This window comes from Salvelinus alpinus, chromosome 12 (genome assembly GCF_045679555.1).
Source record: "Salvelinus alpinus chromosome 12, SLU_Salpinus.1, whole genome shotgun sequence".
In the NCBI taxonomy this organism is placed as follows: Eukaryota; Metazoa; Chordata; class Actinopteri; order Salmoniformes; family Salmonidae; genus Salvelinus; species Salvelinus alpinus.
In genome coordinates, this window is record NC_092097.1 from 58,707,445 (window position 1) to 58,720,357 (window position 12,913).

Consider the following 12,913-nt stretch of genomic DNA (forward strand, 5'->3'; position numbering starts at 1 on the left):
CTCACCAGACATCACCGGCAACAACGTCGCCTATGGGCACAAACCCACCGTCGCTGGACCAGACAGGACTGGTAAAAAGTGCTCCTCACTGACGAGTCGTTATCGTCGAAGGAATGAGCGTTACACCGAGGCCTGTACTCTGGAGCGGGATCGATTTGGAGATGGAGGGTCCATCATGGTCTGGGGCGGTGTGTCACAGCATCATCGGACTGAGCTTGTTGTCATTGCAGGCAATCTCAACGCTGTGCGTTACAGGGAAGACATCCTCCTCCCTCATGTGGTACCCTTCCTGCAGGCTCATCCTGACATGACCCTCCAGCATGACAATGCCACCAGCCATACTGCTCGTTCTGTGCGTGATTTCCTGCAAGACAGGAATGTCAGTGTTCTGCCATGGCCAGCGAAGAGCCCGGATCTCAATCCCATTGAGCAAGTCTGGGACCTGTTGGATCGGAGGGTGAGGGCTAGGGCCATTCCCCCCAGAAATGTCCGGGAACTTGCAGGTGCCTTGGTGGAAGAGTGGGGTAACATCTCACAGCAAGAACTGGCAAATCTAGTGCAGTTAATGAGGAGGAGATGCACTGCAGTACATAATGCAGCTGGTGGCCACACCAGATACTGACTGCTACTTCTGATTTTGACCCCCCCCCTTTGTTCAGGGACACATTATTCCATTTCTGTTAGTCACTTGTCTGTGGAACTTGTTCAGTTTATGTCTCAGTTGTTGAATCTAGTTATGTTCATACAAATATTTACACATGTTAAAAGTTTGCTGAAAATAAACGCAGTTGACAGTGAGAGGACGTTTCTTTTTTTGCTGAGTTTAGCAGCAAAAGGGGGGATCAACTCCATATTAATGCTCATGATTTTGGAATGAGATGTTTGACCAGCAGGTGTCCACATACACTACATGACCAATAGTATCAGCCTTACTACAAAGCTGTAGGTCTGTGTTATAGGTTTTGGTTTTTGTATTTATGTTTTGAATTTGGACTTTAGCACATAGGGCGCACCGAGTGGTGTCACCGAGTCAATGTGTTACACCTGTGCTGGTTGCCATCTCATTAGTCATAGTGTGTTTGACCTGTGCTGGCCCAGGTGCTATTTAAGAGTGGCTGGCCCAGTGCTCCAGTTGTCTTGAGAGATGTGGAGGGTTAACACCTTCTGTTGTCTTGAGAGATGTGGAGGGTTAACACCTTCAGTTGTCTTGAGAGATGCGGAGGGTTAACACCTTCAGTTGTCTTGAGAGATGTGGAGGGTTAACACCTTCAGTTGTCTTGAGAGATGCGGAGGGTTAACACCTTCAGTTGTCTTGAGAGATGCGGAGGGTTAACACCTTCTGTTGTCTTGAGAGATGCGGAGGGTTAACACCTTCTGTTGTCTTGAGAGATGCGGAGGGTTAACACCTTCTGTTGTCTTGAGAGATGCGGAGGGTTAACACCTTCTGTTGTCTTGAGAGATGCGGAGGGTTAACACCTCCAGTTGTCTTGAGAGATGCGGAGGGTTAACACCTCCAGTTGTCTTGAGAGATGCGGAGGGTTAACACCTCCAGTTGTCTTGAGAGATGCGGAGGGTTAACACCTTCAGTTGGCGCTCCCTATTTGATTTCTAGAAAAGCATTGCTTTGTCTGATCTTCGCTGTTTTCGTTTCGCACCACCATTTTGGTTTGCTTCCTCTCTAAGTTTGGAGTGGGTTTTTCTTTTGTTTGCCTCTTACTGGGTGCTCATGGTGGGTGTCTTTAAGGTCCCAGTTGTTGTTGCTAGTCAACTTTCAGTGGACTCCCCCCCATGACTGTCTTTCAGAACCCCTCCTAAAACCCCACCTGTTTTTTGTTGGTCAATGACTCTGTTAGTTCCCTCTTCTGTTTGAGCGTCATTTTGTTTTTACTTGCTGGGGAACGTATGTCTGCCTAGTGGCCACTAGGGGGTGTCTTGTCAGTGACAGCTAGCTAGAACCAGTCTCATGGAGGGATGGGGGTCACAGGAGAGACAGAAGGGAAGTTAGCACGGAAGGGAGAGAGGATTCTACTGTAAAACAGAGAGAACATGTGATGTGTGCAGAGAGAACATGTGATGTGTGCAGAGAGAACATGTGATGTGTGTGTAGTGGCAACTTTCTATAGGCTTTACCTATAATTAATTAACAATAGAACATTGAGTAACGTTCCTGCTAACAGGCTGAGTACATTAGTCAACACGTCCATCTGTCCCTAGTAGCACAGAGACACCTTGTTAAACTGAGACTCAGACTGTGCTTCACCTGACCATTCACCTACAGTACAGCCGCTACTGGCCCAGAGGAGGAATCTGCTCTTCATTTCATAACTGAGTCATCACATCTAGTGAAGTGAGTATCATACCAGCAGCTACTGCCTAGAGAGGAGACTACAGAGCTCTACCTCATGTCACAAGGCACTACGCATACTAGTGACATAGAATACATCTGAAATGGAACCCTATTCCCTATATAGTGCACTACTTTAGACCAGGGCCCTATTCCCTATATAGTGCACTACTTTAGACCAGGGCCCTATTCCCTATATAGTGCACTACTTTAGACCAGGGCCCTATTCCCTATATAGTGCACTACTTTAGACCAGGGCCCTATTCCCTATATAGTGCACTACTTTAGACCAGCACCCTATTCCCTATATAGTGCACTACTATAGACCAGGGCCCTATTCCCTAATAGTGCACTACTTTAGACCAGGGCCCTATTCCCTATATAGTGCACTACTTTAGACCAGGGCCCTATTCCCTATATAGTGCACTACTTTAGACCAGGGCCCTATTCCCTATATAGTGCACTACTTTAGACCAGGGTCCAATTCCCTATATAGTGCACTACTTTAGACCAGGGCCCTATTCCCTATATAGTGCACTACTTTAGACCAGAGCCCTATTCCCTATATAGTGCACTACTTTAGACCAGGACCCTATTCCCTATATAGTGCACTACTTTAGACCAGGGCCCTATTCCCTATATAGTGTACTACTGTAGACCAGAGCCCTATTCCCTATATAGTGCACTACTTTAGACCAGGGCCCTATTCCCTATATAGTGCACTACTGTAGACCAGAGCCCTATTCCCTATATAGTGCACTACTTTAGACCAGGGCCCTACTCCCTATATAGTGCACTACTTTAGACCAGGGCCCTATTCCCTATATAGTGCACTACTTTAGACCAGGGCCCTATTCCCTATATAGTGCACTACTGTAGACCAGGGTCCTATTCCCTATGTAGTAGTGCACTACTTTAGCCCAGGGTGCCATTTTGGATGTAGCCTTAAACATAGAACACTAGGCAGGCTGATGACCTCTGATGTCACAGGGCAGTTCCCTGACCTCTAACCCCTCACCTGCATCTGAGAGGTCTCGTAGCGAGCTGCTGAGGGCACTCCTCTTTAGCCCCTCCCCCATGGCGTAGTTGTCATCAAGGCTGCCGCGACCCAATTGGCCGTTCCCAGAGTCCTTCTTCAGCCCCGAGCTCTGTGATAGGCTGGGACGGACCACTCCCTTCTGCTTCTCCAGCTCCGCTAGAGGGGTACACAGAGTCAGGTTAGATTACAGCTCTGGGACCTGTCAGTCAGCCCTGAGCTCTGTGATAGGCTGGGACGGACCACGCCCTTCTGCTTGTCTAGCTCCGCTAGAGGGGTACACAGAGTCAGGTTAGATTACAGCTCTGGGACCTGTCAGTCAGCCCTGAGCTCTGTGATAGGCTGGGACAGACCACGCCCTTCTGCTTCTCCAGCTCCATTATAGTGACATAATCAAATGAACTTCTGAATCAAGTAACGTTAACTTATATAATCAAATGAACTTCTGAATCAAGTAACGTTAACTTATATAATTAAATGAACTTCTGAATCAAGTAACGTTAACTTATATAATTAAATGAACTTCTGAATCTAGTAACGTTAACTTATGTAATCAAATTAACTTATTGGTATTTATTAGGATCCCCATTAGCCACTGTATAAGCGTCAGCTACTCTTCCGTGGGTCCACATGAAACATGACAATGACATATTACATAGGGCAGAACATTATTAGTCAAGGACTGAAATACCTTTAAAACGTCACATAGTGCCGACATATCAGTACTACACTCTAGGTCTAATACATGTTTTTTATCTTCTTTAAGGTGTTGGCTAGCCCAGTCTGGAGGTTTAGTTCAAATCAAATTTCATTGGTCACATACACAGTAGCTTGCGAAAGTATTCACCCTGCTTGGTATTTTTCCTATTTTGTTGCCTTACAACCTGGAATTAAAATAGATTTTTGGGGGGTTTGTATCATTTGATTTACACAACATGCCTACCACTTTGAAGATGCAAAATATTTGTTATTATGAAACAAACAAGAAATACGTTTTAAAAAACTGAAAACTTGAGTGTGCATAACTATTCACCCTCTACAAAGTTAATACCTTGTAGAGCCACCTTTTGCAGCAATTACAGCTGCAAGTCTCTTGGGGTATGTCTCTATAAGCTTGGCACATCTAGGCAGTGGGATTTTTGCCTATTCTTCAAGGCAAAACTGCTCCAACTCCTTCAAGTTGGATGGGTTCCGCTGGTGTACAGCAATCTTTAAGTCATACCACAGATTCTCAATTGGATTGAGGTCTGGGCATTGACTAGGCCATTCCAAGACATTTAAATGTTTCCCCTTAAAACAATCAAGTGTTGCTTTAGCAGTACGCTTAGGGTCATTGTCCTGCTGGAAGGTGAACATCCATCCCAGTCTCAAATCTCTGGAAGACTGAAACAGGTTTCCATCAAGAATTTCCCTGTATTTAGCGCCATCCATCATTCCTTCAATTTTGACCAGTTTCCCCATCCCTGCTGATGAAAAACATCCCCACAGCATGATGCTTCACTGTGGGGATGGTGTTCTCAGGGTGATGGGAGGTGTTGGGTTTGTCCCAGACATAGCGTTTTCCTTGATGGTCAAAAATCTCAATTTTAGACTTCCATTTGTTTGGGGAGTCACCAACATGCCTTTTGGTGAACACCAAACATGTTTGCTTATTTTTTTCTTTAAGCAATGGCTTTTTCCTGGCCACATAAGCCCAGCTCTGTGGAGTGTACGGCTTAAAGTGGTTCCATGGACAGATACTCCAATCTCTGCTGTGGAGCTTTGCAGCTCCTTCAGGGTTATCTTTGGTCTCTTTGTAGCCTCTCTGATTAATGTTCTCCTTGTTTGGTACATGAGTTTTGGTGGGTGGCCCTCTCTTGGCAGGTTTGGTGTGGTGCCATATTCTTTCAATTTTTTAATAATGGATTTAAAGGTGCTCCGTGGGATGTTCAAAGTTTTGGATATTTTTTTATAACCCAACCTTGATCTGTACTTCTCCACAACTTTGTCCCTGACCTCTTTGGAGAGCTCCTTGGTCTTCATGGTGCTGCTTGCTTGGTGGTGTTGCAGACTCTGGGGCCTGGTTGCACCAGAACTTATTTAGGAGTTTCATAGCAAAGGGGGTGAATACATATGCACCCACCACTTTTACATGTTTAAAAATTAAAAAAATTGAAACAATGTTTTTGTTTCTCTTCACCAATTTGGAATATTTTGTGTATGTCCATTACATGAAATCCAAAATAACAACCTGTATTTTAAATAGATTTTAATGCAACAAAATACGAAAAACGTCAAGAGGGATACAAGGCACTGTATTTAGCAGATGTTATTGCGGGTGTAGTGAAATGCTTGTGTTCCTAGCTCCAACAGTGCAGTAATATCTAACAATTCACAACAATACACACATCTAAAAGTAAAAGAATGGAATTAAAAAATATATAAATATTAGGACGAGCAATGTTGGAGTGGCATTGACTAAAAACAGTAGATTAGAATACAGTAAATACATATGAGATGAGTAAAGCAGTATGTAAACATTATTAAAGTGACTAGTGTTTCATTACTAAAGTGGCCAGTGATTCCATGTCTATGTATATAGGGCAGTAGCCTCTAAGGTGCACGTTTGAGTAGCCGGCTAGTGATGGCTATTTAACAGTCTGATGGCCTTGCGATAGAAGCTGTTTTTCAGTCTCTCGGTCCCTGCTTTGATGCACCTGTACTGCCGTCGCCTTCTGGATGATAGCAGGGTGAACAAGCCGTGTCTCAGGTGGTTGATGTCCTTGATGATCTTTTTGGCGGCCTTCTTGTGACATTGGGTGCTGTAGGTGTCCTGGAGGGCAGGCAGTGTGCCCCCGGTGATGCGTTGGGCAGACCGTACCACCCTCTGGAGAGCCCTGTGGTTGCGGGCGGTGCAGTTGTTGTACCAGGTGGTGATACAGCCACACAGGATGCTCTCAATTGTGCAATCTTTAAACGTTTCTGAGGGTCTTAGGAAGGGAGTAGCAAAATGGAGTTGTGATCTGATTTGCCGTAGCGAGGGCAGGCAGCATTGATCTAGGGTTTTCCTTAAGTGAGTAAAGTCAATGTGTTGATAGAACTTCGATAGCTTTTTCCTCATATTTGCTTTGTTAAAATCCCCAACTACAAAAAATGCAGCCTCAAGATGTCCAATGTAGTTCCTTGAGTGCCATTGTGGCTTGAGGGGGAATAGACACAGCTGTGACTATAACCCAAGAGACTTATCTTGGGAGGTAATACAGTCTGCATTTGATTGAGGTATTCTAGGTTGGGTGAACAAAAGAACTTGAGTTTCTGTATGTTATCACAATCACACCATGAGTGGTTAATCATGAAGCATACATCCCCACTTTTCTTCTTCCCGGAGAGTTCTTTATTCCTGTCTGTGCGATGAACTGAGAACCCAGCTGGCTGGATGGATGGATGGGGACAGTATATCCCGAGAGAGCCATTATTCCGTGAAACAGAATATGTTACAGTCCATGATGTCTCTCTGGAAGGAGATCCTCACCCTGAGCTCATCTACTTTATTGTGCAGAGACTGAACATTAGCGAGTAATATAAATCGGAAGCGGTGGATGGTGTGCCCACCTCCTGAGTCAGACTAGAAGTCCACTCCGAATACCTCTTCTCTGCCGGCGGCAACTTGAAGCAGCCTCTGGGATAAGTTCAATTTTGCCATGGAGGGTACGAACAAAGGATCCAATTCGGGAAAGTCCTGGTCATACTGCTGGTGAGTTACCATCGCTCTGATATCCAAAAGTTATTTCTGGCTGTATGTAATAACACAAAAAGCGTTCTGGGCTAATAATGTAACAAATAACACACAAAAAAAACTAAATAGTGCAAAGTTGCTTAGGAGCTAGAATCAGAGCTGTCATGTCTTTCGGCGCCATGTTACTTATTTTTTTTCAGCAGGCTAACCCAGTCTTGAAGTTCAAACCTAGGTATGTCCACTACTCACACTCTATGCGGTATTTCTCCATCTCCTGGACCTCAGCGATGGATTCTCTCAGGTCGTCAGTGAACTTCTTCCTGTCCTGAGGGTTGGGAGCGTTGAAGTTGATTAAAAGCTTGATATCCGCTCGGGGAACCGCCGATGTTAACCTCACACCGTTGGGATAGTCTAGGAGGGATGACATCACAAGAAAAATAATATTTAACCCGAAAGTAAGTTGCAGCACCAGAGGGTTTAATAATAGTTTAAGCTTCATAGGGCAGCACCAGAGGGTTTAATAATAGTTTAAGCTTCATAGGGCAGCACCAGAGGGTTTAATAATAGTGTCAGCTTCATAGGGCAGCACCAGAGGGTTTAATAATAGTGTCAGCTTCATAGGGCAGCACCAGAGGGTTTAATAATAGTTTCAGCTTCATAGTGCAGCACCAGAGGGTTTAATAATAGTGTCAGCTTCATAGGGCAGCACCAGATGGTTTAATAATAGTGTCAGCTTCATAGGGCAGCACCAGAGGGTTTAATAATAGTTTCAGCTTCATAGGGCAGCACCAGAGGGTTTAATAATAGTTCCAGCTTCATAGGGCAGCACCAGAGGGTTTAGTAATAGTTTCAGCACTCATAGGGCAGCACCAGAGGGTTTAATAATAGTTCCAGCTTCATAGGGCAGCACCAGAGGGTTTAGTAATAGTTTCAGCACTCATAGGGCAGCACCAGAGGGTTTAATAATAGTTCCAGCTTCATAGGGCAGCACCAGAGGGTTTAATACTAGTGTCAGCTTCATAGGGCAGCACCAGAGGGTTTAATAATAGTTCCAGCTTCATAGGGCAGCACCAGAGGGTTTAATACTAGTGTCAGCTTCATAGGGCAGCACCAGAGGGTTTAATAATAGTTTCAGCTTCATAGTGCAGCACCAGAGGGTTTAATAATAGTTTCAGCTTCATAGTGCAGCACCAGAGGGTTTAATAATAGTGTCAGCTTCATAGGGCAGCACCAGAGGGTTTAATAATAGTGTCAGCTTCATAGGGCAGCACCAGAGGGTTTAATAATAGTGTCAGCTTCATAGGGCAGCACCAGAGGGTTTAATAATAGTTTAAGCTTCATAGTGCAGCACCAGAGGGTTTAATAATAGTGTCAGCTTCATAGGGCAGCACCAGAGGGTTTAATAATAGTTCCAGCTTCATAGGGCAGCACCAGAGGGTTTAATAATAGTTTCAGCTTCATTGGGCAGCACCAGAGGGTTTAATAATAGTTTCCCAGACTCATATTTAGCCTGGTCCTGGACTTAAAATCATGCTCAATATAGAATATCCATTGACTGAATCTGTATTTGGGAACACCGCCCAGAGACACACAGAAACATCACAGCAGTAGATACTTACACTGGTTCTCAAACAGCAGCACCTGCATCCCACAAAGGGAGAAGGACTGTCTGAAGCTGTATGTCACACAGTTTTTCTTCTTCTGGAAGATCTTCGTCACCTAGTTGGGGAAAAAACACACAGGGACATTCAGGACATGGTCACCCTTCATAAACAGACTAATGTTCCCTCTGTACATCAGAAACAACAATGTGAACACGCTGTGTGTCCAAAGGACCAGGATTGAAGAGCTTCTACTGGGTGAGAATGCACTCGAGAAATAACTAGAGCCAGACAGAGTTCAGTTCTACAGTACGTACCACCACCAGGTCATTGAAGAGGAAGATCTCTCTCTGGTGCAGACCCAGTTTCTGAGGCTTGTTGGGGTCTGGAACCTCAAACAACCTGCAGTAACACACCAGCCTGCGGTGTGGCAGGGACAGAACACAGCCTAGACCATGGTGCAGAGAACCAATCTGCATTTGGGAGGGGAGAAAGAAAGAGAGAGAGAGAGATCAAGTCATTCTTTGTAACAATACACAGGCCTAGAATTTCTCAGCAAACAGCTGGAGGCAGTTTGAGCTACATTTTTGTGGAATGTCTGCCGATACATGTGAGAGTCTCTCACTCCCCCTACCGCCGCGACGGTTGTCTCGACGTCTGAATGCTCGGCAATGAACTGACATTTATTCCTGGGGTGCTGACCTGTTGCACCCTCAGTAACCACTGTGATTATTATTTGCCCCTGCTGGTCATCTATAAACGTTTGAACATCTTGAAGGACGATCTGGCCTTAAGGCTGGTTCCACTCTAGGTTTCTTCCTAGGTTTCTGCCTTTCTAGGGAGTTCTTCCTAACCACCATGTTTCTGCATTGCTTGCTCTTTGGGGTTTTAGGCTGGGTTTCTGTATAGCACTTTGTGACAACTACTGATGTAAAAAAGGGCTTTATAAATACATTGGATTGAGTTGGTAAATCATAGGGAATAGAATAGTTGGTCACCGCCGATGCCTTGTCTGGATTTATTTCCACCCCTTTCCCTTAGACAATATGTCAAAGGAACTTCAGCTGGGTCTTCAGGAAATGGCATTTCTCATGTTCAATGTCAAGTTGACATAATGGAGTTTGCTTAAAACAGCATTGAGGTCATCCACATGCTGCTGCTTGTTGGGGGAGTAGACTATGATGTCACCTATGTAGACTAAACAGTTGACAACAGTTGACACCTCGCAGTTCCCAAAGAACTCTCTCCATCATCCTCTGAACGGTCCCTCCACCATGGTTAAGGCCAAAAGGACTGTATCGCGGTATTTTCTTTGTTCTTCTCATCCATCTCAATTTGCCAGTAGCCAGACTGCAGGTCCAGAGTGTTCAACCAAGTAGCACCATGCAAGGACTATAGGATGTCAGGCATTGGGCATTGGGTAAGCGTCGAGAGGTGTCTTGGCGTTCAAGCCTCTTAAATCAGCATGAAACCAATAGGCGCCATAAGGTTTGCCAAACTGCCCACTGCCCATGAGGAGTGGGATAACATCATCCTTTAACATTTTCTCAACATTTTCTCATGATCTCTTTCTTTATGGGTGACACCCGATAGGGCGTGGACCTAACCGGCTGTCTTCTGAGGGAAGTATTACATGTACTGACTTCTCCCCCCCTTACTAGTACTGGCTTTCCCCTTACTAGTACTGGCTTTCCCCTTACTAGTACTGTCTTTCCCCTTACTAGCACTGGCTTTCCCCTTACTAGCACTGGCTTTCCCCTTACTAGCACTGGCTTTCCCCTTACTAGCACTGGCTTTCCCCTTACTAGCACTGGCTTTCCCCTTACTAGCACTGGCTTTCCCCTTACTAGTACTGGCTTTCCCCTTACTAGCACTGTCTTTCCCCTTACTAGCACTGTCTTTCCCCTTACTAGTACTGGCTTTCCCATTACTAGTACTGGCTTTCCCCTTACTAGTACTGGCTTTCCCCTTACTAGCACTGTCTTTCCCCTTACTAGCACTGTCTTTCCCCTTACTAGTACTGGCTTTCCCATTACTAGTACTGGCTTTCCCCTTACTAGTACTGCCTTTCCCCTTACTAGCACTGGCTTTCCCCTTACTAGCACTGGCTTTCCCCTTACTAGCACTGGCTTTCCCCTTACTAGCACTGGCTTTCCCCTTACTAGCACTGGCTTTCCCCTTACTAGTACTGGCTTTCCCCTTACTAATACTGGCTTTCCCCTTACTAGTACTGTCTTTCCCCTTACTAGTACTGTTTTGATCACTTGGCTACATAGCTGATGCATGCTTGACTGTCCATTAATTCACGGTACTCCATTCTGTTTATTTGTGTTTTATCTGTCGGCTCTGTGCTTTAACTCAGGATCTGTGTGTAGTTAATCCGACCCTCTCTGCCTAGTCGTCGCCATTTTTACCTGTTGTTGCTGTGTTAGACTAGCACCCTGTTATTGCTGCTGTTATCTTACCTGTTGTTTTAGCTAGCTCTCCCAATCAAGACCTGCAATCACTTTATGCCTTATTGTATGTCTCTCTCAAATATCAATATGCCTTGCATACTGTTGTTCAGGCTAGCTATCATTGTTTTGGTTTGCAATGGACCCTGTAGTTCCACTCTCCGTACCTCTGATACCTCCTTGGTCCCACCCCCCACACATGCGGTGACCTCACCCATTGAGACCAGCATGTCCAGAGATACAACCTCTCTTATCATCACCCAGTGCCTGGGCTTGCCTCCGCTGTACCCACGCCCCACCATACCCCTGTCTGCACATTATGCCCAGAATCTATTCTACCACGCCCATAAATCTGCTCCTTTTATTCTTTGTCCCCAACGCTCTAGGCGACCAGTTTTGATAGCCTTTAGCCGCACCCTCATCCTACTACTCCTCTGTTCCTCGGGTGATGTGGAGGTAAACCCAGGCCCTGCATGTCCCCAGTAACCCTCATTTGTTGACTTCTGTGATCGAAAAAGCCTTGGCCTCATGCATGTCAACATCAGAAGACTCCTCCCTAAGTTTGCCTTACTCACCGCTTTAGCACACTCTGCCAACCCTGATGTCCTTGCCGTGTCCGAATCCTGGCTTAGGAAGGCCACCAAAAATTCTGAGATTTCCATACCCAACTATAACACTTTCCGTCAAGATAGAACTGCCAAAGGGGGAGGAGTTGCAATCTACTGCAGAGATAGCCTGCAAAGTTCTGTCATACTTTCCAGGTCTATGCCCAAACAGTTCGAACTTCTAATTTTAAAAATTAATCTCTCCAGAAATAAGTCTCTCACTGTTGCCGCCTGCTACCGACCCCCCTCAGCTCCCAGCTGTGCCCTGGACACCATCTGTGAATTGATCGCTCCCCATCTAGCTTCAGAGTTTGTTCTGTTAGGTGACCTAAACTGGGATATGCTTAACACCCCGGCAGTCCTACAATCCAAGCTTGATGCCCTCAATCTCACACAAATCATCAAGGAACCCACCAGGTACAACCCTAAATCCGTAAACATGGGCACCCTAATAGACATTATCCTGACCAACCTGCCCTCCAAATACACCTCTGCTGTCTTCAATCAAGATCTCAGCGATCACTGCCTCATTGCCTGTATCCGCCACGGGTCCGCGGTCAAACGACCACCCCTCATCACTGTCAAACGCTCCCTAAAACACTTCTGCGAGCAGGCCTTTCTAATCGACCTGGCCCGGGTACCCTGGAAGGATATTGACCTCATCCCGTCAGTTGAGGATGCCTGGTCATTCTTTAAATGTTACTTCCTCACCATATTAGACAAGCATGCTCCGTTCAAAAAATGCAGAACCAAGAACAGATATAGCCCTTGGTTCACTCCAGACCTGACTGCCCTCGACCAGCACAAAAACATCCTGTGGCGAACTGCAATAGCATCGAAGAGCCCCCGCGATATGCAACTGTTCAGGGAAGTCAGGAACCAATACACGCAGTCAGTCAGGAAAGCAAAGGCCAGCTTTTTCAAGCAGAAATTCGCATCCTGTAGCTCTAACTCCAAAAAGTTCTGGGATACTGTAAAGTCCATGGAGAACAAGAGCACCTCCTCCCAGCTGCCCACTGCACTGAGGCTAGGTAACACGGTCACCACCGATAAATCCGTGATAATCGAAGACTTCAACAAGCATTTCTCAATGGCTGGCCATGCCTTCCTCCTGGCGACTCCAACCTTGGCCAACAGCCCCGCCCCCCCCGCTGCTACT

General features: G+C 45.7%; 1 protein-coding gene across 1 annotated transcript in view; it reads right to left on the reverse strand.

Annotated features, from left to right (window-relative positions):
* The window catches only part of iqsec1b (IQ motif and Sec7 domain ArfGEF 1b), a 34,350-nt gene that overhangs the window by 12,265 nt on the left and 9,172 nt on the right, over window positions 1-12,913 (reverse strand). Inside the window, exons 4-7 of the mRNA XM_071334622.1 lie at window positions 9,014-9,169; window positions 8,715-8,814; window positions 7,345-7,506; window positions 3,363-3,539 (exon numbers count right to left, since the gene is read on the reverse strand). Of these exons, the coding sequence (XP_071190723.1) occupies window positions 3,363-3,539; window positions 7,345-7,506; window positions 8,715-8,814; window positions 9,014-9,169 (595 nt within the window). The remainder of the gene's footprint in view (window positions 1-3,362; window positions 3,540-7,344; window positions 7,507-8,714; window positions 8,815-9,013; window positions 9,170-12,913) is intronic.